At 40.2% G+C, this 26,950-nt stretch overlaps 1 protein-coding gene across 1 annotated transcript in view; it reads right to left on the bottom strand.

Annotated features, from left to right (window-relative positions):
- The window catches only part of ANKFN1 (ankyrin repeat and fibronectin type III domain containing 1), a 151,240-nt gene that overhangs the window by 24,563 nt on the left and 99,727 nt on the right, over window positions 1–26,950 (bottom strand). The window contains exons 13-16 of the mRNA XM_040639825.1: window positions 20,311–20,526; window positions 11,018–11,184; window positions 8,226–8,376; window positions 6,494–6,662 (exon numbers count right to left, since the gene is read on the bottom strand). Coding sequence (XP_040495759.1) covers window positions 6,494–6,662; window positions 8,226–8,376; window positions 11,018–11,184; window positions 20,311–20,526 — 703 coding nt within the window. The remainder of the gene's footprint in view (window positions 1–6,493; window positions 6,663–8,225; window positions 8,377–11,017; window positions 11,185–20,310; window positions 20,527–26,950) is intronic.

The following is a 26,950-nucleotide window of genomic DNA, read 5'->3' as shown; positions in this document are numbered from 1 at the left end:
CCCTCCGTCCTCTCTTTTCTCTCTGTGCTCTTGATTTTCCTGTTTTGAAAGGTGTATTTCAGGTCTGTGATATTTACTGGCAGCTCTACAGGAAAGAGTCACCATTACTTTGTAGCTTACTCTTGACCCTTGTAACTCCCTGAATGTGTCTTTATGCCTTTCAAGGAGGGATTATATCCTGTTAGCACTTGACAGATGTCCTCTTTTGGCTGGAGAGTGAGGAGAGAAGTGTCTCACAGTCTGCCTTTCCAAACCAAGTTGGAAGAAAAAAAAAAAAAAGAAAAAAGAAAGGAAAGAAAAAAAATCAGCTTTTCTCCTTCTTTCTAAAATATGAAGATAGGAAGATTAGGAAGAGGCACAAAAGAATTTCTTTAAAAGAAACACTATCATTCCCATCTGAATTCTAAAACGCCAGGGTGTCCACAACTTTCTCTTGTTGTGTCTCCTTGTGGTAGAAGCCTTGGATCAGTGGGTGGTCTCACAGCGCCCACACCCCCCCCCCCCCTTGCCACTCGCCACAGTAAGCTATAAGGACTTTTCAACTACAGCGCTTCACTTCCCCATGCTAGTGGTTTTTATCCAGAGCCTTTAATGTTACTTTAACAAATGTTACTTTAACATAGTCTTTTGTGGTTTAGCAATGATACATTTGGTAGCCATCACAGAGGAGGAGAGGATAGACTGGAAGCTTCTAATTTTTTTCTAATGTGAATCACATGCATTTAACAGACAAAATGGTATAAGGGTACAACAATGCATTATCTGGACCACATGATTTGTTAGTAATTTACACACTAAGGCTAATTTTCTGCAGTGTTTTTTCTCCCTCTTTTTTTTTTTTTAATATATGAGATAGTGACAGACTAAAATGCATTTGGCACCAACACTGGAAGTTGGATTAGTAGAGTAGAAAGTATTTGGGTTTAGGTATCAGACAGAATTGGGTTTGAATCATAGTTGTGCCAGTTATTACCGGCGTGGCATTGGGCATGTAACCTCTGGGAGCCTCAATTTTCCCACATCAAAGATGGACAGTAATGCCTACTTAGGATTAAATCATATCATATATATACAGTACCCAGCATAGCATGTAGCACCTACCAGAAACAAAACAAAAATTTTTTTCACACCCTTACCCCAACCCCTCAGAAAGAATGAGGCATTCAGAGTTAGAAAATTGGAACGGGGTCGAGATTAGAATATTCTTCCTAAGATCTTTAACTTAACAAAATCTTAATCAGTCTGGGTCATGGAGCCTAGTTTGGAAGCTAAAAATATCAATAAGATTACCTCCTGTGGTCAGTTTAGTTCCAGGATTCTTTGCCAATGTGTCAGAAAGAACCTGGGCACAAGATGCCCCTCTAAAGATTCCTGGTAGTGAATGAGTTGACAGTTGGAATTCAGGAGTGGTATCCTAAATCATGAAAAATGGGCCTTAGGAATGAGGGTTGAGACTGTGCCATTTCTTGTAAGCCTGTGGCCTGGATTCCATTAGGCTCAATGCCTGGATATCCCACAGGCACCTCAAAACTCATCATTTGTCAAACTGAACTCATCATCTCTCCCCTCCCCCAAACCTGTTCCTCCCCTCATCTTTCCTATTTTGGTAGATCGCAACATTATCCATCTCAGCACCCTATTCAGACTCTCTGGCTCCTCCATCTTGCTCTTCAACCACATTAAATCAATCACAAAGTCCTATTGATTTTAACTCCTCAGGTCCTCTTGCCTCTGCTTTCTCTTCTACACCCTTACTGTGGCAGTCTTGGTTCCGGTTCTTATCACTGCCACCTGGACCACTCTCTCAACTGTCTCATTGCCTCTAGTCTCAGCAACCCCCACTTTGGCTCTCCTGCAGTCCGTCTTCCATAGAGCTGCTAAAACCCAATAAGACCATATTATTCCTAAATCTTTTCATGACTCCCCATTGCCTACATGATAAAGTCTAGCCTCTTTAGGATGGCATAGGTAGCCCTTTGTGATTGTGACCTTTTTAATTTTTAGTTTCATCTCCTGTCACTCTTCTCAGATGCCATAAGCATCTATCACAATGAGCTACTAGGAGCGTACTTAATTGGGCTGCATTTCCTCAGGTGTCCTAGCCTTTGTGCATGCTGTTCCTTCTGCTTAAAATGATTTTCCTTTTTTCTTTTTTTTTTTTTAAAGATTTTATTTATTTATGTGACAGAGAGACAGCCAGTGAGAGAGGGAACACAGCAGGGGGAGTGGGAGAGGAAGAAGCAGGCTCATAGCAGAGGAGCCTGATGTGGGACTCGATCCCGGTATGCCGGGATCACGCCCTGAGCCGAAGGCAGACGCTTTAACGACTGCGCTACCCAGGCGCCCTGATTTTCCTTTTTAGCTCTGTCTTTTCTTTCCTTTTCTGAAAATTTCTTTCTAATTCAAGATCTAGCTCAAATACTATCTCTTTAAGGGAGAATTGGATGTCTTTCCTTTGAAATTCAACAGCCTACCTATTACAGCAGGGCTTTCATTATATTGGGACTTTTGGTATTTCTGTATCCTCTACTGGATTCTAGGCTTCTGGTGGGCAGGTTATGTTTTATTAACATCTGAATGTCCAGCCCCAGCACAGTACTTGGCATACAGTGGCAACTCGGCAAATGTTTGTTGAATGAAATATGCAGCCAAGCACTTAAGTATGAAATATATACCAGGCTTCAAACTGTTTTTAAAAAATCCTCCAGTTTTATAATCTTGCTAGTCCAATCAGTATGAATCATAGGATCAAGGAAACCAATAAAATTAACTTTTCTTATCATAGGCCTGCTGTCAATTGTGACTGCCTACAGGATCGGGACAGTGACCTCCTCAGTGCAAGCTAGGCAAATCCTCAAGAGGCCACATCACTGGACAGAGTTTCTAAAGGCTCATGGTACTGCTTTTCTTTCTGTTCCTGGGAACAGTTTATATAGTGACCCTTGTCGGTCCCCAGGCACATGCTTGGTTACTGCAGTGGAGTGCTGTCCTGCTCCTATCCAAAGGATGGGGTAGGGGGACTGTCAGCCCTCAGGCTATGGAGGGGCCATGGGTTTGAAATTGTACTCCTTTGCCTCAGCTCAGCCCTGCTCACAGAGATCTCCCATCTCTATGACAGTCCTCCTCTCCCCTGCAGTAATCATGTGAGGGAGTAGCCTATGGGTTTGCCCAGCCTACTCTTTACTCCAGGAGACAGAAGGCTAAGCTCCTTTATCACTTTGTCCTTGCTAGATCTATGTAGTGCTAGAATAGGCACAGATGGAGTTTTCCGTAGCTAGTTAGCAAGTTATTTATGATCACTCAGGCCACTGGCAGGAACGTGGTCTGTTTGCCAAATCTCAAATCCTTTCATTGGGACAGGGATGACTTGTACAAGTCAAACCAAAATATAGTGTAAACTTTTTATAATTGACGTGTTCCCATAATTTGCACCTTTTCAGGTTTCATTAAAATTCCTGTGTTCTTATGATTTTCTGAGTTCTGATTCAATTTCCAGTAATGTTTTCTTTCTCAGAAATGCTTAGTGTATCTGTTGACCTTTTACTATGGACCTACGTATGGAAGGCAGAAGTCCCTACTTATAAAAAACAAGTAAAAATTGCTTAGCATCTTTCTTGAGGGTCTTAGACCCATTATAGTAAGCTCTTTGAGGTTCCTATAGAAATTGTTATTAAATGGTTTGTGGGCTGAAGTCTAATGGAAGAAGTATGGTAATCAGTACAATAATCTGCTTCTTAGAAAGCTCCGATTGCTTGGGGATAAGGTAGAGTCTGTCATGATTCTTACTAAGGCACAGCAGTCTTTTAAAAATTGTTGCTAGTGGTGCTGAAGTATAATAAACATTGTACTAGAGTGTACTAATTTCCTGCTACTGGCAACATTTCCTCCTGATCTTTAGAAAAGACTAATAGAATTGTGTATGTCAGTGGAACCACGCCCAATCAGGTGATCTTTTCTGGAAACTTACATGTTCTCATTAATCACCTATAATATGCTAATGAAGGAGGACTAAGAGAATATGAAAGTATATGTTATTCTAGAAAAAAACATCTTAAAGTCAGGAACTATTGAGTCCCAGGCTTTGATCTATGGCTTGGCTTTCATAGATGAAGGATAGTATCTGATAGTCTTATATTGCTTTTAGTATTAAGAAGAAGTAAGACAGGTCAAAGAGGTAGGCACTGTTGGATTCTATTACTATGATAACTACATCCCTACTTTTGTAAGTTCCTAAAATGTTGTTTTCTCTGTGTTCTAGTATTAGTTGGACTCCCAACACACTTAAAGTAGAAGCCAAAGTCCTTATCATGGCCTGTGAGGCCCTGCATGATCTGGCTGTTGACTCTCTGATCTCATTTCCTATCTTTGTTGCTCTTGCTTGCTACACTTCACCTACATTGATCTTTTAGCCAAGCACACTCTTGCTTAAAGCCTTTGCACTTGTCATTCCCTCTGCATGGAAATCTCAGGTCTCTGCTTACATGTTTCTTCAGGGAGACCTTCCCAGGTCATCCTGTACAAATTGCAGCTCCTGTCACTTTACTCCAGTCCCTTACTCTAATTATTTTTCATCACAGCCCTCACGACTGTCTGACATTTGCAGTATTGTTTGTTGACTGGTTTACTGTTTGTCTTCCCCACCAGAATGTAAGCTTCATGGATCTGTTCATTGCAGATCCTTTAGTACCTGGACTAGTGCCCAACACATAGGTTACTTAATAAATATTTATTGAATTAATGAACAAACGAGTGGAGAGAGGAAATTGTAGAATAGAGAATAACAATAGTAGGACAAAGTATGGCTGTCCAGGAAAGATGCGTGAGCCTCCCAGAAAGCAGGATAGAGAGGACACTTACAGGGTTTGGTCCTCTAGGGTCTTAGGAGTCATACACTATTATGATTGATCCCAAATCATTGATTGTTACCATGAAGACCACTGAGACATGGGGAAGTGAACTTCATGTAGTTTTGTCTATAATTCTCGTTGTCCATGTTTATTAGTATCCTGTCCATTCTTTAACACCCACATCAAATATCCTCGCCTCCAAGGTGGCTTTCTGATACCTTCTTTTAGAAAAATGTGTTTCCTTTTCTTTTTTCAATATCACTTACAATTTTGGCACATCCTACCTCATTTAATAATAATTTGTATCTTTATTTTATTGCTACCACTGTACTGAAAGCCCCTCGCAGGCAGAGCCTTTGTCTTACTCATCTCTGAATCTCCATAGTGGGTATCTAATATATATTTATTGACTTGAAATGAAATACCATGACCCAAACTATATTTTGTAATAGCAGTGTGGTCATATCATGGACTAAGAATGTTCTGATGGAGAACTCATTGGATGGGGTCATATTCACATCCAGGCCTCTTGGGAGTGGTATGGCCAATGTTATTAATCATTTGAGACAGAAAAGGTGCGGAAAGGTTAAGTGATTGCCACTGTCACACAATATAGGACCCAGTACTCTCAAGTCCCAGTCTGCAAATCTGATTCAGGTTTCTCTTAATAACTCTTCCTCTTCTGGAAAATAATAATTGCTATTCTTCAGTTTTTTTGGCATCTGAACTGCTCGGAGCAAGGGAAACTGAAAGGCTTAATCCATTTATCCTCAAGGGATAAATTCAGACTCAGATGCCCAGGTCTCAAAATGGCAGTTGCCTTGTCTGCTTCTAAATCTGGTGTCTGGGGAGCAATCCAAAGAGAGTCTGCCTCCATTCCACCCATCCAGTACTCACCCTCCCACAAATCCTACAATTCATTTGAACTGATGGAACTCCTGCTAATTGCCTCTTATTGGCCTGTTATAAGATGAAGCATGGGGAAGAGACAAAGCCTCCCTATTCACATTCTCCGTGGGCAGCAGGGGTCTCTGCAAAAATAGAGAAACTGGGGCCCAGGCTATTCATTTTTGAAAGTCAGTAAAGATCTTCCACCATTCAGAATCCCACATTATAATCACAGTATTGCATCCTGGGAGATCCAGTCAATTTTCTCAAATGGTCTGCTAAAAATTTAGAGCCTGTTTAATATTAGAGTCTATTTAATAAATCAGCACTACTGATTGACTTTTTTTTTCTTCCAGAGTGATACACACTTTACATTTTAATTTCACGATTTTTCCCCCTTTGGAGGTGAGAGAGAGAGAGAGAAGGGGGCAGTGCTTTTCATGAAAACATCAGTTCTTGTATTTATGTTTTAAGAAAGCAAAGGGAAGGCAAGAACTGCAGCCTGATAACTGAACACTCTGTTTAGAATTCCCTCCTCTCCATTGGACCTTAGCTGGGTTTCAATAATTATTGCTCAGGCACATAGTCTTGGAGCTTTGCTTTCTCTCAGACTTGTACACAGTTCTAGGAAGGGTTGTTGCCAAAGCCATCATGTGATTTATTGACCCTCCACTGGGACAAGGGGGAACAGATATAACTTTGTGATTTTATTATAAGGAGGCTGGGTTAATATTTCTAGGTGAAACAAGCTACTATACCAAGTTCAAACATCTGAAGAGGGAGGTTAAGAAACCCTGAGTGTGGGGTGTAAGGATTATTCTGTCCTGGGGCTGTACAGACGTCGTCTGAGGCAGGGAGCAGGAGAAGAAAGGACACATTGTGACCCATTTCCAACACCTCCTGTGTGTAGAGGCGGAAGTTCCTTGCCTGCAGAGGGACACGCGCGGAGGAAAAATAGGAGAGTTACAACATGGCACTTACATAAACAACACCAAACCGGCATAAAACATCTAACAAAATTACACGACTTCAAGCTTGGAATTTTTATACAACATAAATATTAGGGTTCAGCCCATTTAATAATGCTATATAAAATCAAGATTTAAGGCAGTAATGTTCCACATAAACTCTGAAAACAACATTTATGCTTCTTATAAAAGCAGAAAATGATTGCATTCTGTGGGTTTTTCAAGATGATGAATATAATTACATGAAGCAACAAAAATGGATTGAATTAAAAATCTACTAGTTTCAATTTAAGTTGGTTAAGGGGGAAAAATGTAGGTTCTGGCCAAGGACTGAAAAAATTTTACAAGTATCCAAAAAAAAAAAAAAAAAGTTGTATGCACTCTTAGGCAGTTAGGCAGCCCTCTACCAACATGTGTATGTAGCCCAAGAGTCACCAATGAAATATGAGCTGCTTCAAACCTGCTAAGCTCAAGAAACCCTTTAATAGTATCTACTGTCACAAGTAGAGCTGGTGTGTTTTTTTCTCCTCCTGAGTACATGGCCACCCCTGGAATAATCCAGTTGCTCCCCTAGTGCCTTTATGGTATCTTGTGCAATTTATTCTTCATCAGTGTTGGCTGTTTTCGACCTAACCTTCAGTATTGACTTATAATCTGAGCAGTACCCCAATGGAAGAACACTCTTGGAGTCTCTAATCTATGTCCCTGTGTCCGTGGGTCAGGGGCCACTTCTGGGTTGTTGCTCTGTTATTTAAGAGAGCCAGTCACTCCTGTATGGTCTTCCTGTTTTGTGGGCTAAACTTGATTGATTTCTTGTGTGTGTGTGTGTCTGCACGCATATGTGTGTGCTGGGTATGGATGGGGAGATGGTTAACCTAGGCCAAAAAGAAAAAAAAGAGAAAAGAATTCAGCCCAGTGCTACATCATGTTAACTTACTAGACAGAGCCTAATAAACTTTTACTATTCTCTTCTGTGCCAACAGTTTTTCCTGAAGTTGCTTATTAGTGGAGGTTAGATTTGCACATTTTGATTTAGATAAGACAATAATTTTGACAGTAAATTCTCTATTTGTGAAAAGATAGCATGGCATAACCTTGCCATTGGTATAGGTTTTTACTACCACTAGTCTGCTGTTCTTAAATAAATCATTTGTATATCTAACTAAGTGTATACTTATTTATTTATTCTCCTTGACTTGTGCTATCCTCAAGCTGAGACTTGGTGTCACTTGGTGTCTTTTCAAGGTGGGCTAGCCAGTGATTTTTCCTTGCTTGACCAGACCACAATAAAGCTGGGTCCAGGAACTGTGGAAGAAGTCAACATGCAGGAGATAGAAAAGGGGCAGAAGTGCAGTCTTTGTCCACTTGTAGGCGTCAAATTCAAAGTATGCAGCATGTGCAAAGTGGTATTTAAGTCAATGAAAATGAACTCATATATATATTTTTTTTACCTCTTAAGTATTATACACAATGCAGTTTCCATTAGCCATAAAAAGAAGATGAAAATGGTAAAGACTAGTACCTGGTGTAGAGGTATATTGATCTGCTTAAGGAGTGCTTTCACTGCCATCTGGAGCTCGTAGAAGAACAATTGCATGGGGCAGTCAGAAGTATGATCCACACTTTCCATAGATTCAGAGCCAGAAAGCTTTTGGACCCATTCCCACTCCTCTCTGTATGTTGAGTCAAGTTAAAATTAGAAATATAACAGAAGTTCAGAACACAGCTCAGAACATTTTTAGTGTATATATCCAGAACCTGGATAACCAATTTTTGGTGGTTAAAACTCAATACAATTCATGAAATTTGAACTTCTTGCCACCCAAATGGAGTTTAAAATGAGCTTTTGCTAATTTAAGCTTAGTTCACCTATCAAACCACATATACCTCAGAACAGCAGGTTTAATTTGTATCAGTTTCTGAGATTGGAGCTTTGAAATATTTGTTAATAATTTCCTGACTGTCTTCATTTTTCTTTCCCTGAAGATCCTCTGTAAGTTCTAAGACCCTTCATTTTACCACAGGGGCATCTGCTGGTTAATTCAGCAGTTGGGTAACCACAGGACTCTGGTCCAACTCAGGCAACAAACCACATGGCACATTTCAACCCTGGCCTGTTGTAATCGTGGGGACTATTTTGGTTTCTTACCCCTTCCAAGAGCTTGAGGAGAATCACAAACAGGAACACCAGACAATTCCAATAAAAGGAACCAGGGGACACACATCACTGCTTCCATCCTCCTTTCAAACCAGTCATCTGTGTCTTTATTCTGCGTGCTCTGTAAGCCTTCCTAATGAACTTTTCCAAATGTCACGCAGAAGGGAGGGGAAAAGAATGATGGTGGGAGAAAACACATCTGGTTTGTCCCCCAAAGGCCGCGCTTCAAAAGGAGCTTGAAAAGATCAAGGTAAATGCCTCCTGGGAACATTGTTTCCACAGGTATGCTAGCACAAGACTCTAAACACATTCATTTGGCCCAGTTTCTCCTCTTTCTAACTCTGCAGGGAGCAGCAACATGTTCTCAGGAGCAGGCTAGAGAGGGAAGGAAAGCCCTCCTCTCTGAGCACGGAAGGAGAGGAGGTGCTAACATGTGTTCCCACCCATGTGAAAACCCTCGGAGGGCTCTCCCCAGTGGGCTATACCAGCCTGGGCTCCAGTCTGTGCGTCAGAAAATGAAATCAACTGTGACATGAGCTTTTCATCAGAAAACAATCTCTTTTAACCAACTACCCTCTTAGAAAAGTTTCTGTGTTCAAGATATCTGTTTCCTTTCAATTCCCACACTGGAAAATACTATGGAACATCTACCCTATTGTCTCAATAAGAGAAACAAAATAAAAATTAAATCCTACTTCAATTTGGTATGCTGTTGGCTTCACAAATAATTGAAATCTTTGAGAACCTGCTTGGGAGTTATTTCTTTCCTCCCATCACTGATATTGAATTAAACGAGGGGGTTCTGACTAGTACAAGCATTCACAAAACCTAAAAGAGCGTATTGCTAAAATAGCATCTGTAATTGAATTAGAGAATAAATTACCAGTAGGAATACCATGAAACATGTGCCACTAACTAAGCAGTTTAGTCTATAAGGATGAGGGAGATGGAACTGGCAAGAGTGAGGGCTACTGGAATCTTTTGTAAAAATGAAACTTGGATCTTTGTCAAGGGGAAATTAGTTGGTATAGCCACTAAAAGATAGAGTCTAAACCTTTAAGACACAAATCTAGAAAATGGATGAAAGTAACCATTGCTGAGTCAAGCCACAAATGAGCCATGTAACCTCTTGGGAAGGATTGATAAGATAACCAAAGTTGCCGTAGAAGTGACCACCAGATGGCAGACTTAAGGTCTGGGTGTAGTTGATAAGTGAAAGATGAGACTATGGCAGCTAGTGAGTTCTTTGAAGAGCCCATCATCATTTCCTTTGTTGTCATCAAATAGTATTTAATAAACAATACACTACAGTTAATAAGCTCTTGCCACTTTATGGACCAAATTTTAAATGACCAAATTAGAATCCTTTCTGGTTAAGCAAATCCATAGGTGTAACTAGAATCTGGGGATCTAATTTGTACTGTGAAGCCTGATGAAACCTGGGGAGTTCTTTTTCTTTTCTTATCTATTCCATCCTTTTTTTCAGGTTGAGCACAATTCAGTTCATTATAGTAAACTTTCAGAGGCCTGCTAGAGGGCTAGTTGTGAATCTGAGCCAGATTACCAAGGTTGGGCACCTTTCCCAAAGCTAACAGGGTAATTCACCATAATGCCAAACCATAGAGCAGTTTCCAGAAGCACAGGCCTTGTTACTTTTTTTCTTCTTTAGAGAACCATAAAGAGTACAGGAAACATACAAAGTCCTCAGGCCAGAGGGTTAGGGGTGGGGAGAACGGGGATAGGGAGGTTCTTTAAGGGGAAATCAGTGGCTCTACCAGAACCCATTTCCACAAGTGATACTTTTTAAAAAAATGACTTACTAAGTTGTGAAGAAAAGATCCTGGAAATAGAATGTTGAAAGAAAAGGGTATCTGTTCATTAACCTGTTGAGTATGGGTGGTTGTACCATGAATACCATAGAGAGGAAAGTGAAAGGAGTGTGCCCCTCCTTCATGGGCTCACTTCTTCCACCAACCACCACCACAAACCCTCCTTATCCTAATGTTAAAATGCAGCTAAGCCTCTGCCCCGGTGTGCTGGCACCGGGGACATCTCACCACAGAAACTACGCCAAGTCAGTTTGCTTCTGACACATCAAACCCATCACTTGAGCCATTGTTTCATCACAAGGAAAATACAGACTCCTCACAACTTACTTGGAAATGTTATTGTTTTCACGGATCTTCACGTGGCAGAGAATGTTGGGCAACTTTTGGGTAACTAGAACTTTGATCTGATCCACAGAGCTACACAGCTTTAGGTAACCCAGATATAATCCAGGAGAGAGACGCTGATGACTCCTTTTGTGATAAGAGAGAATATCCTATAGGGTGAAGAGCAAAACAACACATAAAACACCTTGAAAAGGTAATTTCAAAACCTTTTCCTTTCTTAGGTGCACTGTGTCATAAATTAAAGGAGCTATAGCTAAGCAATAAGTGAGAAGCCCTGGATACCACCATGAATGTTGGGGACGTGTTGGTGGTACAGCCAGGCTTTACCTTCAGGAGAATTATCCTCCAAGTTAAGCGATCAGTCATTAACAGAGCCTGCATCCATCCATCCTAGTTCCCTCAGTATTTGGGGCCACGGTAGGGGTGTGGGTTGTGACTGGGAATGGGAAACTAGAAAACTAGAATTCGTAATTTCTGGCCTTGTAGGGCTTATCGTTTAGTTGTGGGGAAACAGAAATTTGCAAGTGTAAAAGCTGATGAAACAGTACAGGAAGCCTCATTATTTCAGAATAATTGGTATCTAGGAAAAGTCTTAGTATTAAATGACATTATTTAAAATTGGATCAAAATTTTATAGTAAGTAGAAAAAGACTTGGTTGATTCTTTATCTTGAAAAATGAAATAAAAAGTAACAGCAACAGATTTATTTATCTTACATTATTAACACTTAAGTTGTAGTTATTAATTCTGAGGACGAAGAAAGAATCAGGTATTGATTCCTTTTTTTTTTTTTTTTTGGCTTACTTTCTTTAGACTAAATTGTATGATAGCTGAAATGCTATTCCTCGCATTTAACTTTCACAACATGATCATGAAGAGGGTATTTTTGCAAGAGTATTTGAAGTCTTCATATTTTTTCCCTGGCTTTTAAAAAATGTTGATATTCAGGTCATTCTCCTAAGATTCTTATTCATTTTGTGTTCTTTGATTGTTAACTGGCCTACCACTGCTAGATTCTTAATTGTCAGTAGCGTTGCCTGTGGTTTGCTTAGGTCTCCATATCATCTTCATCAGCTTTATGAAATTCTGTATCTTTTACAAGATTTTAAAACTTGTCTTGTAATAGATTTGCCTTGAATTTGCATTGTATTTTCACATCATAATAATCTACGGGCAGCAGAGACTGAATGAAGTTGTTGGTGCAACAGGAAGTGCCAACCTAGTTAAGCACAGAGGGATGTGGAGTCTTGTTTTTTATGTGGTCAGCTCTCTAAGAGTGAACTATTTCGGTCGTGACTTTTGCTTCCCTATACAACTTCAGGAACTCAGTGAATAATTAGAGATATGTATCAGTAGGTAAGACCTTTTTAAACTTTTGGGCATTGGGGGAATTGAAACACAGAGTTAGTAGTGAGGAGTCAGGGAAGAATTCCTATAGGCCAGGGTGTAGCCTGGTTTTCCAGGGGAGTGAAAAAAAGGAACCAACCCTACCATGAAATGCAGGGAAAATTAAAAAGAAGAGAAAATCAAACATTTAAACTTGTACAGAATTCTATATGGAACAGAGAGGTATGAAGCCTTCCTTGACCTGTATACTCTGAAGGAGTGATCCCTCCTTTGTAGAATTCACCATCATCTGCAACATCTAACATACACCATTGTGTATTATCTCCTCTGTCCCATCCTTTATCAAACATTGAGTTCCAGGCACTACAGGAGACACTGAGGTTTCAGGTGAACATGATGTGATCCCTACTTTTGAGGAGGTTGAGAAAGACAGATGAGTAAACAAATGACTACAGTATTCTGAAATCTGTTTTATAGTAGAGGCAATGGAGGCATACAGAGGAAGGAGTACTTATTATTTTTCCCATTTATGTTCAAAATTTTCTTGAACCAGACTATGAAATTAATGGCAGTGCTATGTTTTCTATTGCTTTGTGTCCTTAGTACTCAGTGCTATTTCTGTATATAATAGATACACAACATGTGGAACTCAGGACAGGTCCCTAAGCCAGAACATAGGAGAACAGCAGAAGAGGGACAAAATAAGAATGGTCACAGTTGGGAGGAAGGCATACCTAGCAGGTATAGGAAAACAAAGTCTAAATAACTTTTATGATATTTGGCCAAAAAAAGACTAGAAAAATTGGATTTTGTGATCAAGAAGGAATTTTTATTGTCAGGAGATGGATAAGGCAGAACTTTTTGATGTCTTCTGTCTTACCTCTTTAGAAAAGATCACAGGTAAATAGTTGACTGGAGGAAGTTCAGTCAAAGTGAAATTTTGAGAAATGAACAGGTAATAAGAGAGGAACGAATGAGAGAAAGAAATGAGAGAAGTTAATGAGAGAAGGGGAAATAGAAGTATTCAGATCAGCAGAATTGGATGACATGCACCCTAGGGATACTTGGCTATACAAGCAGATGTGGCCACAAACCCACAGGTCATTATTTTTGAGAAGTGATGGGGAATCTGGAGAGTCCCTAGAGACTAGAAAAGGGTAAATGTACCTATCTTTGAAACAGGAAGGGGAGAAACACAGATGACCATGGTAATTAAAGACTGCCAACTTACTGATTTTTGGGCAAAATGAGAAAGAACCACCAAATAATCAATTTGTAGTTACCCAAGCATCCTGAGACACTAAATAGAAGTCAACATGGTTTTGTGAAGAGCAAATCAGACAGCTTTAATTTCCAACAACAAAAGGGCAGAATCCATAGACACGGGAGAAGTCTCCAGTGTGATCTCTTTCACTGGGTAATCTGGGAAAAGTAGAATCTTGACCGCAGTACTTCAATAAGCTGACTATCTGGGTTGAGGATTTGTGGATGATGGAGATGGTGTGGGAAGAGTAGACATGTCGAGTGATGGCCCAGTAGGGACTCGTCCTGAGGGCCTATCTCTTTCGCTTATTTATTGGTGTTCTAGACAAAGAAATGAAGAATGTGTGTATCAAAATTGCAGGTCCCAAATTTGTTGTGGTTTTGATTTTCTAGAAAATAGTATAAAGCTCTGAATGATCCTATGCATTGGAAAAATAAGCCTATCATAATTAGAGTTGAAACTTAATAAGAAAGTGTGTCTGTAAAGACCCAAACCCAGGAGTACAAATATAGGATGGGTGTAAGAGAAAAATATGTGGGGGTTAGCACTAATAGAATGAGAGTCAGGAACACACTGTGGTTATGTAAAAACCAACACCATTCTTAGATGGAGTAATTTACTCTTTCATTGTTTAAAAAGGCTGACTGAGCATCTGCCTGTGTTTTCCTGCCTTTACTAGTCATGTATCCTTCGTTAGTCGGAAGGTTTTTGGAGCCTGAGAAATGTATGGGAAGAGAAAGAAACTGTCCCATTCACATAATCTGAGGTACACTAGGAAGGCCTCCTAAACCAAATCCAATGCCCGTGGGCCTATATATTGCCTGGTTTGACTTCTAACCTGTTTTTCTAGCCTTTACTTCCATGATGGTCCTTTTGTGTCTCTTATCTCCAGCCAAAACGGATTGCTTTTTCCTTCCTCAGACAGGTCCTAATCTCTCTTCTTTGGTTCTTTGTCTGTACGTGAATTCACTCACTCTACAACTTTATTGGGCACCTACTCTGCTTCAGATGTCGTGCTACAATATTAATGATATCAATGAGACATGCACCTCCCTTTCATGGAACTCAAATTTCAGTGTGTGAGAGAGACATGTACAGCAAGTTTTTCTAACTCAATGGGATAAGGGTTGTGTAACATCCATTGTGGACCCAAGGGAGGGTTAAGATCTGCTTTTCCACCTTATGCCTCATTTCTCTACCATGTCCTCTATTTAATTCTCTCTCTTTAATTTCTTCCTTCCTTCCTTTCTTCACTGCCTTCCTCCCTCTCTCCCTCCCTCACTCTCTTTCTCTCTCCCTCCCTTCTCCCTCCCTCTCTCCTCCTTCCTCCCTACACACTCTCTCTCTTCCTCTCTCTCTCTCTTTTTATTTCTCCACCTGGTGAACTTAATGTACCCTTCATGGCTCAGCCAAATGTCACCTCTTCTACAACGCCTTCCCTGATATTTCCAGGGAGAATTAATAGTTGCTTTGTCTGTGCTCCCATAGTACACTGTTTGTACTGCTATCAGGCTCTGGTTTAATTCTGCCTTGTATTACCTTGATTTGTTTACAAGTCTATCTCCCTCCCTTGACTGAACTCCTTGAGAGCAGGGACCTTGACTTATTCATTTGTTTTTCCTATAGCACCTAGAAGAGTTCCTGGCACCTAGCTGGTGCTGAAAAAAATGTTTATTAAATATGAAGTGAGAGGCCCAGAGGTAGTGGAGTCTGGGGCTGGGCCTCTGGGAGAGAATACACTATACTAGTGCAGGGACCAGGAAGGGTATATCTAATCACTCTCCATTGATCAGGTATCCTAAGAGCTTGTTAGAGGAATGATAGATGCTTTTCTAGTAACTACAGGGCTTCTGTTTTATTGCAGAGGGGATGGAAACTGAATTGTTCGGGGATAGCAAAGGTCACAAAATGGTGGCCCCGTCTTTGTGGGCCCAAGATTATGTGGACTGCAAAAAAAAAAAATTATTTGAGAGAGAAAAAGTGAGCGAGAGAGAGAGCACGAATGGGGGGGAAGGGCAGAGGGAGGGGGAGAAGCAGACTCCCTGCTGAGCAGGGATCCCGACGGAGGGCTCAATCACAGGACCATGGGATCATGACCTGAGCCGAAGGCAGATGCTTAACTGACTGGGCCACCCAGGCACCCCAAGAATTTAAATTTTCTAAATTATTTTCTAACCTTTAAAAATAAAGAGATTTAATTCAGAACTCTAGATTTTCCAATGTCTCTTTGAAAACTGGAAAACATTTCAACATTGGGACCACTTTCTTCCACTGCAGTTAGCTAAGGCTGAATGGGCTCTCCTTTAGATGGGACAAGGGCCCTCTGGATTACTGTAGTCTCTGTTGCTTCTGCTTGTTTCTTTTTTTAGTTGAGCTCAACTTCACATACTATAACATTCACCCTTTTGAAGTGTGAGATTCTGTGTTTTTTCCCTATGTTCACAAGCTTGTGTGACTATCAGCACTACCTAATTCCAGATCATTTTTATCACTCCACAAAGAAGCCTTGCATTCATTAGCTGTCATGCCCTAGTCCCTCCTCCCTCCGCCCTTGGAACTACTCAGCTACTTTCTGTCTCTGTGGATTTGCATATTCTAGATATTTCATATACGTGGAATTGTACAATATGTGGCATTTTGTGGCTGGCTTCTTTCACTTGGCATAATGTTCTCAGCATTCATCCACTTTGCAGCATGGATCAGTACTTCACTCATTTTTATGGCTGAATAATATTCCATTTATGGATATAGCACTTTTGTTTATCCGTTCGTTAGTTGTTGGATATTTGGTTGTTCCCACTCTTTGGCTACTTGAATAATTTTGCTATGAACGTTGCTAAACAAGTTTTTGTGTGAACCCAGTTGTTCCTCATGTCCAGCTCCATTGGCTTATTTTCATTCATCTTCCTGATTCTTATAGTTTTTGATTCCCATGTTAGGGGCTGCTTGGAGCTAGAAAGAGCATGAATGTGCTAGAAAAAAGAAACAACATCAGAAAAGGGCAGAAGAGATAGCAGGTCCTGGGCATCGCAGGTGTACAGAGACACGGTGACAAGGAACACCTGAGGAGAAGGAGAAGGAGAACAGGACTGGAGGGGACAGAAGGCAAGCTTCATGGGCTTCTCTAAGATGATGCTTTTTTTTTTCAAGGATTCAGAGAGAAGGAGGGAGAGGGCGTGTAAAGCAGCTTGGCAGAATGGGAAGGGGACTGGCTAGGAGTCAGAAGATTTGGGTCCTGGTTTCTCCTATGCTGTTTTTTGGCTGATCTGACCTTGAGGAGTTATTTCCCTGAAATCTGTAGCTTCATCTGTGAACATGACACAATAAAATTGCCCACTCAATCTCACTGGGTTTTCACGAAGATCAAATGATATTTTAGATGTGACAAAATGTTATAAACTTGAAGATATAGTATGAATGTGAAAGGTTAATCTTCAAAGAGAGTTCACCTGTGAAGTTTCCAGTTATTAAGGTGACCCTGGAGATCAATGTCTGAGTAACTCAGCACCTGAAAGGGGCCTCCCTATTGGAAATACTCTCATTGCCAATTTGTTTGCTCAGAGGGACTCTAATTTGTTCATAATAACTCTCTTCCCCTTCCCAGACAACTTTGTTTGTTTCCTTGTTTCCTTCTTTCCTCCCTCCCTCCTCCTCCCTCCCTCTTCCTTCCTTCCTTCCTTCCTTCCTTCCTTCCTTCTTTCTTTCTTTTCTTTCCCTCTCTCTTTCTTCTTTCTTTCTTTCTTTCTTTCTTTCTTTCTTTCTTTCTTTCTTTCTTTCTTTCTTCTCTCTTTCTTAGGATTTCTTCCTTCTAGATATGAGAAAGGCCTGTAATGAAGGTCTGGGACTTGAGAGGATCAGGAATTTGAGAGGGTTAGACCCTGGAGCTTCCTTAGGGCCCTAGAGATTAGTAGATTAGTTATGGACCCAGATTTTGTTAGAGCCCTTACCTGTTTTGAAAACCCCATTGCAGATCATACAATTTTTATACAACTTTTCCTTAGTTCTTATGGAAAGATAGAAGGAGTGGTGTAATGCCCCCAGGGATGACTGAGTCAGTACCAGGGTTTGTGGGAGGGTAGGGATGGGAGGAGATGGCCTAGGTATGCTCTGAGGAGGGCCAAGCATTGTTTGGATTTTTCTGAGTAGAGAAATAATAACAATCACTAACATTTATTGAGTGTTCACTTTGTGCTACTCTTCTAATGCTTTACATATTAACTCATTTAATCTTCATTAGAACCCTATGAAGTAGAGTTTCTTGCACAGGAGGAAATATGAGAGATCAGAAATTAAGTAACTTGCCCTTGTCACATAACTAGACAAGGTGGAGTCAGGAATCATACCCAGTCAGCCAGATTCCAAAGTGGTGCCTCAGTATGTGTTATGATATGGCAGGAAGAAGCCTAAGCTTCCCATCTGAAGGCCTGGTGGTCATCACTCTACTGACCATGAGAGAAGAGAGTGGTTTGTGGCCCAGAACTGTGGGAAGTTACCCAGCCTGCTTTGGGTAAACACCAAAACTTGTGACTACTTCCATGTTGAGTTGGTGGGGCCAACTCCTGACCAGGTGTGATTGGATACCAGCCCCAGTAGTTTCATTCCCCATTTTCTCTCCAGTATAAGACCTGTATGGAAGGAGGGGAGGGACAAGAAGGGGGAGGAGGAGAAGGAGAGTGGGGTGGGAGTGACATCTAGCAGAAATGTGCCAGTCAGAGGGGGTAAATTTTCCACTTGAATCTGTGTGGAAACCTGATCTTGCCTCTATTTTTGGTCTCCTTTTCTAACAACCTTTTGCCAGATTGGAATTTTTCTGCACCTGTAACACATTTTTAATGTAATAAGTCTAGGAGAAACCAGGTATTATATCATGCTGGGGCCTGTGCTGTGTTTCTAAGAGCAAAGGTAGCCCAGACCCCAGTTTATCCCTATAGGGGATTAGTATATTAGTCACCCTGTAAAAGCTCAATTTATTATGATTTTTTAAATGTTTCTTTTAGCACTTGGTTATAAAGGGTGAAGAGGGGAGCCACGGATGTGTCTGTGTTCTCTGCCCCCACCTTCCACACACACACACACACACACACACACACACCCTCTATCAATTTCATGTGAACACAAATTCCATAAAATCAAAGCCAGAGGTATTGGCTTTGACCAATTAGCTTACCTTTTGCTACACTGGACTTCATTCTGGTTTGGGCTAGTGCAAGGAATGGAAAGGGAGATTACTGTATCAAACACTCCTTGGTGGGGAATGAAAATAAGATAGTGGATTGGTGGCTTAGGTTTTTAGGGAGATCATGAAGGGCTACAGGCACCAAGGCTGGGGTTTGGCTTGTTTATGTGGGACAGAGCCCTTTCTTTCCCATTACTCTGGGCTAGCTGTCTTGTATATATATGCCATTGGTTGCACAGGGCTCAATCATGGTAGGTGTTTCTGCCAGCTTTACCACCTAACTGGTGAGTACTATAGAACTCATCCCCATGACTGGGTTTAAAGAAAGAAAGAAAAGAAAAAAGGAGAGAGGGGAAAGAAAGAAGAAAGAAAGAAAGAAAGAAAGAAAGAAAGAAAGAAAGAAAGAAAGAAAGAAAGAAAGAAAGAAAGAAAGAAATAGAAAGGAAGAAAGAGAAAGAAGAGACAGAGAGAGGGAGGGAGGGAAGAAGGAAAAAGGAACAAGAACATGTGAGGGGTATGGTGGCATGGAGAGAGTGCTGGACTCAGGAGCAGAAGATGTGCTTTGTATCCTGGTTTTGCCAGCCAGCCTGAATCTTGATCTAAACTGTCCGAATTTTGAATTTTGGTGGCTATTCTATTTTCAGGTGAATCTTTGATCCTGTATTTCATCTCTAGTCCCTCATGACTGCAATCCTAACTCCTGCCCGGGAAGGTGATGTGATATGGCAGAAAGAAGCCTGATTCTAGTCAGAAGATCACAGTTTAGGTTTCGGCCCTGCCATTTTCTAGCTGTGTGCCCAGGGACAAATGCAAGTTTTGTGGGGACTGAAGTGAATACAATTTTTGGTGCCTTCTTTAAGGAGAAGGATACAAAATTGTTAGGATCCCTGCCAGGGCATTGGAAGGGACTCATACAGGTGAAGAGCTTCACTAACGGCGCCTCTCTGTGTGGCCATATGTCGTATAATTTCTTTGAGCCTCAGTCATTTTTTTCCTAAAATGGACTTAATCATGCCTCTCTGACCCAGGGAAGCATTATAAGGAACAAATGAGTAAATAGGTGTTAAGAGTATTTTTGTTCACTTTTTCTCACACACACACACACACACACACACACACACACACAGTCCAGAAATGTATTATTATTATAGTCCTTTCAGGTATTGGTTTAATGTTTTGATTATACTACCTATAGACCCCTACTCAAATATTTGTCTCAAAGTTTCTCATTGGTTCATTGGTCATGCGTGTTTTCAGAGTGCTTACCACTTGTATTGCTTGATGAATTCCAGATCTGGAGAGTGATAAATAAAAAAATAAGCTTCTGAATCTTTCCTATGTGTGGAATACAAGCAATGAAGTACCTCTGGGCCCTCTCCACTCCATCACTGCATTTGTAAATGGCTCCTGGTATATTTCACTAGAGCCTCCATAAGTGTGTTTGGAACTTTAAATACATGGTATTAGAAAACTGAAAAGACTACATACCTGGATGGTTATCAGTAGAATGTCTAAGGCTGTTGGCTCCTCGGGTGTTGACAAAGACTTCCTCTGGCTTTGTAGCTTTGAGATCTGCATCCATTTGCCATTAAAAAATGAATAGAGCATCTCCACTTCTCTGATGGTGACTATGAGGATGTTTCCATGCCTGTCTTTAATGGGTTCATAGTAAACTCTTCCCAAGTTGTGTGTTCCAAGTAAATTCTAGAAACAAATAGATTTCTGGTAGCTGGGATGATATTGTGCAAACAAAGCAACATAATTGCAACAAAAGACACTGCATAATTAACTGATATTTCTGAAAAGTTCTTTTTTTTTTAAAGCAAACTTAAACCTGGAATATGTGGCACCACAGAAATGTACTTAACAGAAGCTCAAAGAAAATCTCTTCACCATAAGCCTGCAAAGATTATAGCAAGAGGCATAAAAATTATGTTTTTTTAAGCAAATTCAGTATCTGTAAATATCTCTTACCCACATAGACACACCAGCACATAGACCTCAGTTACCAGCACTTGAAGAGAATCCCAGATGTTTTAAAGAAAAATGCCTGATATTTCAAGTATGCCACTTGTGGAGTTTTCAAGAGATCTACAGTAAGCTGGTATGAAGTGGGGTTGTTTAAAATGAAGAAGTGAATTGACAATGTAGCACATTGTACAGGTCCCCAAATGACTGCACATTCCTTTCAAGATACTTTAATTGGGAGATTGGCCTGGTTTGACTTATCTGAATTTCAGGGGTTTCTATTTATTTAAAATTACGTTAAAATTGTTTGTGAGCCAGGTCAGCTGAGGCAGACAATACTTTTAGTAAGGTAGGAGGAGAAAGATGCCACATCAAATGTGGAGGGGCCCAAGCAGATGTTACTAAAATAAACAGAGTTTTAAAAATATGCAGGGTTTGAAGATTTCTAACCTAGAACACTGGCTGAATAGGATAAAATACCCTTTTACTTCTATATATCTGTGATATTTCAAAAATCTAAATAAATCATCTCAGAGCTCCCAGCTGCCATTGGTGAACTCAGATAAATGTTGATGACCTGTTAGCAGGAGAGCGAAAGTAGAACCGGAACTTGGAAAAGTGACATGGATGACCTAAAAATGAATGAGCCAGCTGGTCCATATCTACAGCTATGAAAACATGGGAATGTTCCTTTCAGGTAGAGACTGTATCTTACATCTTTTATTTTTCCTCATTAGAACTGGACACATAAGTAAGAAATTTCAAAATAATTATTGACATATAAACATTTGGTGGGATCATTATTTTTTTTTTAAATAACCTAATCATTCAGAATATTCCTTTCCAGTAACTGACTTCTAAATCATAGAGAAGTTAATTGGATAAGGCTTTTCATCCAGCCCTCTGGAGTAATACAGTTTTATATAAAGGCAATTTGTTGCCAAATAATACTGGTAAATAAACTGGTAAACTGGCTATCAAAAAAAGAGGGCCTGATTTACAACATAGGCCAATTTCTGTGGTGTAAATTCTCCCACTGATGCTAGCTGGTTTAAAGCTACCAGGCTACCAAGAGTTTAACAACAAGCTTTCAGAATTCCTGAATATTTGACAGTTGGCTCTCTCGAGCCAGTAGAAGTTGGCTCCAGCACACCACCGCCACTGCTGCTAAGCCTTTAGTTACACTGGTGTTGAGTTTCAGAGCGGCTGCTGTTCATTAACTCTTAGACTTCTGAGGAATTATTTACCCTCTCAGGCCCTGAGTTTCATCATCTAAAATTAAGGGTCGACCCTTATGCTAATTCTTACCTTATAGAGTGTTTGGGGGATTAAGTGAAACAATGCATGAGAAATTTTTTGTAAACTTGTAAACTTTCAAGCTTCATACAAGTAGGTATGGGCTTTCTTTATGCTCTAATTGGAATCCTGCCCTGGCTTACACTAACTCTTTTTCAGGATTCCACCTAGTTTTCATCTTTTCTGGGAGGACTTTCCCGATTCTCTCAGAATTTACCATCCCTTCTTTTGTCCCCTATCATTTCCTGTACAAATTTGTGTCTTAGTGTGATACTGGCTGTCCTGCAGGTTGATGTAACAGAAGCTCAAAGATAACCATGATAATCATGACAACCGTGATGTCATAAGCTCATGGTTGTTTCATTTCTGTGTCTCTGGGTTACTTGCACAGTGCCTGGCACATATAAATAGCTCAGTTAAGTCTTTGTTGACTGAATTAACATTTTATCATTAGGACACTGGAAAATATGATTTAATTTGGACCAAAGCTGGTGGGGAGACATTGAATGTGGTGGTCATTGCATTTAAGCAGAATTATCATCAGTGGTTTCACCATCATCTTTGGATATGTTGACCAATAGTTTGCATAAGAAAGCACTAAAAGTATTCCTGAAATTCTTCATTGACATCAAATTGGGTTGGAGAACTAGCTCTGGGGAGAGCCCAATTTCAAAGCAGAATATACTTGTGAAAATAAACTGCAACCATATTCCAAGAGGGCAAATTTGGGATTCTTTAGGACCTAAAGAAAAACCAAACCACCTTAATACCTTTCATGCTGTGAAATCAAGATTGGGAGATCTGGGAACCCTGAGGATCCTACAAGTTAAAGAGGAATAAAAGCCACCTGATGACTCACAGGAAGCATCTAGGTTATAATCAGAACAAACCACAGACTATCGATAAGCCTTAGACAGATAAGCACACTACTTAGACACCTTTATTCAACTTGGGATGACATGGAAAGTTGAAGGAAATCCGGAGTAGAGATACAAAGGCTTGGAAAAGGAGAGTAAAATTATGAGGAAACCTTTATCCCCCTTCTTGAAAAATGAAAAAGACATAGTATTCATAAGTTGTTACCTGGCTTTTACTCACTCGCGCTAATTTCTAAAAGCTACGGAAGGGGAAAGTTTAATGTAACCCAATCTACAGAGTCAGATCATTACTGTATTTTGAGGGTAAGTATTTCAGATACCCCTCAGTGTAAGAGCAATGTACACTTCTGCCTCCTGGGGACTCTGTCATTTTTCTAAGGGTGGGAAAGACAGTGTGGGGTCTTGGCCACTTATGGGTTTTCTCCTCTTATTATTTTTTTTTACTCCAAATACTGGCAGATAATTGTCTTTCCTCCTGCTTAGATCATATTAATCGATTAATCAGTTCACACTTTACCTTCTTTCAAATAAAATCTAAGACCACTTCTCCTAAATCAGCTCCAAATGATGCAGAATAGATTACTTTTACTTTTAAAGCTAAATGTGGATAATTTCTCCTATTCATCTGCTTTTGGTAAATGAACACATAATAAGATGATGAAATACTGGAAAAAATGTAGGCTTTAGAGTTATATAGATCTGTATTTGCATCCAGACTCTGCTACTTCCTGTTAGTGCAACCCTGGGCAGGTTATATAACCTTTCTAAGCCTCAGTTTTATCATCTGTGAATTGAATATCAATAATCCTACTTTCTCATTAGGGTGTGGTGGAGGTTAAGTGAGATATAGTTTGTAAAGCACTTATCACAGTGCCTGGCATGTATTCTGTGAAATAACTGAAAGTTGTTTCGTTATTGTTATTTATTATTATGTATTAAAGGACCTCACTATAGAGCAGAAATTGCAATATAAGACACCTGGTGCACAGTGGTTGGTATGCACTGTGATGAAGGTAAGTCAGTGTGTGATAGAAACAGGAGGAGAAAGATGGCGACGGTGGGGATAAAATGTCTGAGCCACTCTTGAAAGAGCAAGAGTCAGAGTGTGACATGGTCAGAGTCTTTTATTGGCTACTCTGGGAGAAGCGTGGAGAATGGATTGGAGGGTGTATTGGACTATATACATTCCAGTATATATAATATTGGAAGCAGGAGCATGACTTGGAGTCTTTTGATGTAACTTGAGTAATCAGGTAGCGGTAGCGATGCTGGAAAGGGGAGGACAGTACAGTGAAATATACCAGAGGTAGGTCCACAGGATTTATGTATGGCTGATGCCAATCAAGCTATTTAAGAATGCATTTTTACTTTCCTCTTAACATCATAAAAATGTTAGATTAGCAAAGAGACCTAAAATATTAAGTAGCACTTTCCCAAAATTCAGTTTTTTCCTCTTGTGAAATATGTTTCTGTGCCTGTCACTCCCTTCCTGCTGCCTAAAAATAAAAGGTGGCTTCACTATTTTTAGACATTTTCATCCTAAAGATCAGCAAATGGTTTGGGCGATAGGTCCTACAAAAAAAAAAAAAAAAAAAAAAAAAAAAAAAAAAGAAAAAAAGAAAGAAAGAAAGAAAAGAAAAAATGAAGAAGACTGCTGTTATGTAAGCAGGCAAACAGAAATGTGAAGTAGAGAGGTAATGCATAGCAGTGCTCTGGCCTTTGATGGCCACTGTAAAGGGTAACTATTTACTGAGTACTGTGAGGCACTGGTCACCATGCAGGGCTGGTGAACTATCCAGGTGGTGACTATGGCATGAGGTATATTTCTGTGATCCTTTTTTTTTTTTTTTAATAAGCTAGAGTACCCCTGGTATAATCTTTGGGGTACAGGGGTTGGACAGACAAATACATTTATTTCTCCAACCAATACTGTTGTAATAGGAGCAATGAAAAAAGAAAGTGGGGTTAATGCCAGGAGGCTCTGCAACTTGGTAGTGCGAAAAGAATTCCCATTTATTTTCTTAATGAATTATACAGTGAAGTCATCAGCTGGTGTGGGGTTGGAGAGTGTGGGGAAGGGTTAGGGGTGCAAGAGAATGGAGGAGGTTTTAAATACTTGCCTTATAGTTTGGGAAAGTGAAATTAGTAGAGAAACGGCGTGTGATCACCAAGTAACTTAATGTGAGAACTGTAGCCGTGAATTTAACAAAGAAACAGTCAGCCTCCTTTTTTGGTGACTTCACTATGCCTCAGTGTGCAAATACTCCAGTGTAAATATGTTGGATTCATCCAGGCTTGGATTTTTTCCAAGTAAATACTATGGGGGGAGACAGTGGCCAGGAATTTAGAATATTTTCAAGGGAGTGATTAGGATGGGCCGAGGAATCTAAGCTGGGCAAAGAAGGAAATGACATCAGAAGGGGTTGATAAATTATGAAAAGTGGTGGGGCCAATATATTAGGGGGCCAGGGAAATCCAAGAGCTATTGCAATGGGAGTAGTTGAGTAGGGGGCACGCTGGCCATCATGGCTTCTCTTTAGCGCCTCAGTATCTAGCTGTACTGGCTGTCACGGCCAGACCCTTCTCATGTTACCGATACGAGATGAAAGTGTTCTAGGAATAAAAAGCCCCATTTGAAATTCTAAGCTTGTTCAGTTTGTGATCCAAGCATGTGTAGGTTGTATGATGGGTTAATGAGAGTCCACTAAGGTGTCTGAGTCTCCCGCGAAAGAACTTAAGTAAGGTACCAAGGATCCTCCTGGGAATGAACTTTTATCCATAGGAAAGAGCAGTTTGAGGTACAGTGGCTTGTTCCAACTCAAGCTGATCAGTGACAAAAGGAAGGGGCACTTTGAATTCAGTACAGTCATCATGGCCCAGCTCCAAGAACTTTTCCTTGAGTTGAAGAAGATTTTGTAAGTCAAGAGTGAATTGAAATAGGGAGCATTGTTTGCTAAAATCTCTGAGGCCACTGGGCACACAGGCAGTAAGCTGTTTATGCAGTGGAGTATAGCGCAGGAGGAGTAAGAGTTGCCTTTCAGAATTAGAATAGCAACACAATAATTGTTACTATTTCAGGTGGTTGAATTGTTATTATTGTGTGGGTCAAGAAATGAAGTTCCTGTAATTGCCGGTGGGGGTGGAGCCACAGAAATATTTTTTTGTTGTTATGATCCTATTTTTATGCCTTGGCTGGTATGGCCTGGCCAAACACAGCTTACATAGATTCCTGTTATGTGTATTTCTGGGGTTTATGTAACTGACAGCTTTGTAGGTAAATACCCATCGCTGATAAAGGCTCAGTAGTCTCTTAAAGACACCAATTCCATGTAGCTAAGAACCACAAATTCAGCTAATACCAGAAAACAATGAAAGGAAACCCAGAAGAGCTTGGTTAAAATTCAGTGTCCTTTCTAGGAGGGGGCTCTGTAACCTACAAATATTCTTGTAGGGCTTGGGGACCTGATCTGATTAGGTTAATATTATGGAAGGATGAATAAATTTAGGATTAAAGGCAACCTTCTAAGAATTTTCTTTCTTTCTTCCTTTTTTCTTTCTTTCTTTCTTTCTTTCTTTCTTTCTTTCTTTCTTTCTTTCTTTCTTTCTCTTTCTTTCTTTCTTTCTTTCTTTCTTTCTTTCTTTCTTTCTTTCTTTCTTTCTTTCAGTAAGCAAAAATGTATGCAAATTCCTGTGCTTTAACTAAAGATCAAGCCAAGAAACTGTTCAGAATATCTGCTGGTCTCTTTTTCCATTGCTATACACTAGTTAGATGCACAGGGTGCCGGAGCAGCAAATCAATCCTGTGATTGAGTCAAGCTCCTCTTATTTTGCAAGTGATGAAACTGAGGCCCAGAAAGGAGAAATGAGTTGACTGATTAATATCAAATCCAGAACTCAAGTCTCACCTCTTGTTTAGGGGGTCACTCCTAGACTCTTGAAGAGAGACCCTTGCTCCTTGTCCAGGAAATTGCCAAAGGCACAGTTTC

This window comes from Ursus maritimus, unplaced genomic scaffold (genome assembly GCF_017311325.1).
Source record: "Ursus maritimus isolate PB19 unplaced genomic scaffold, ASM1731132v1 scaffold_24, whole genome shotgun sequence".
NCBI lineage: Eukaryota > Metazoa > Chordata > Mammalia > Carnivora > Ursidae > Ursus > Ursus maritimus.
This window is presented reverse-complemented; position numbering and strand designations above follow the sequence as displayed.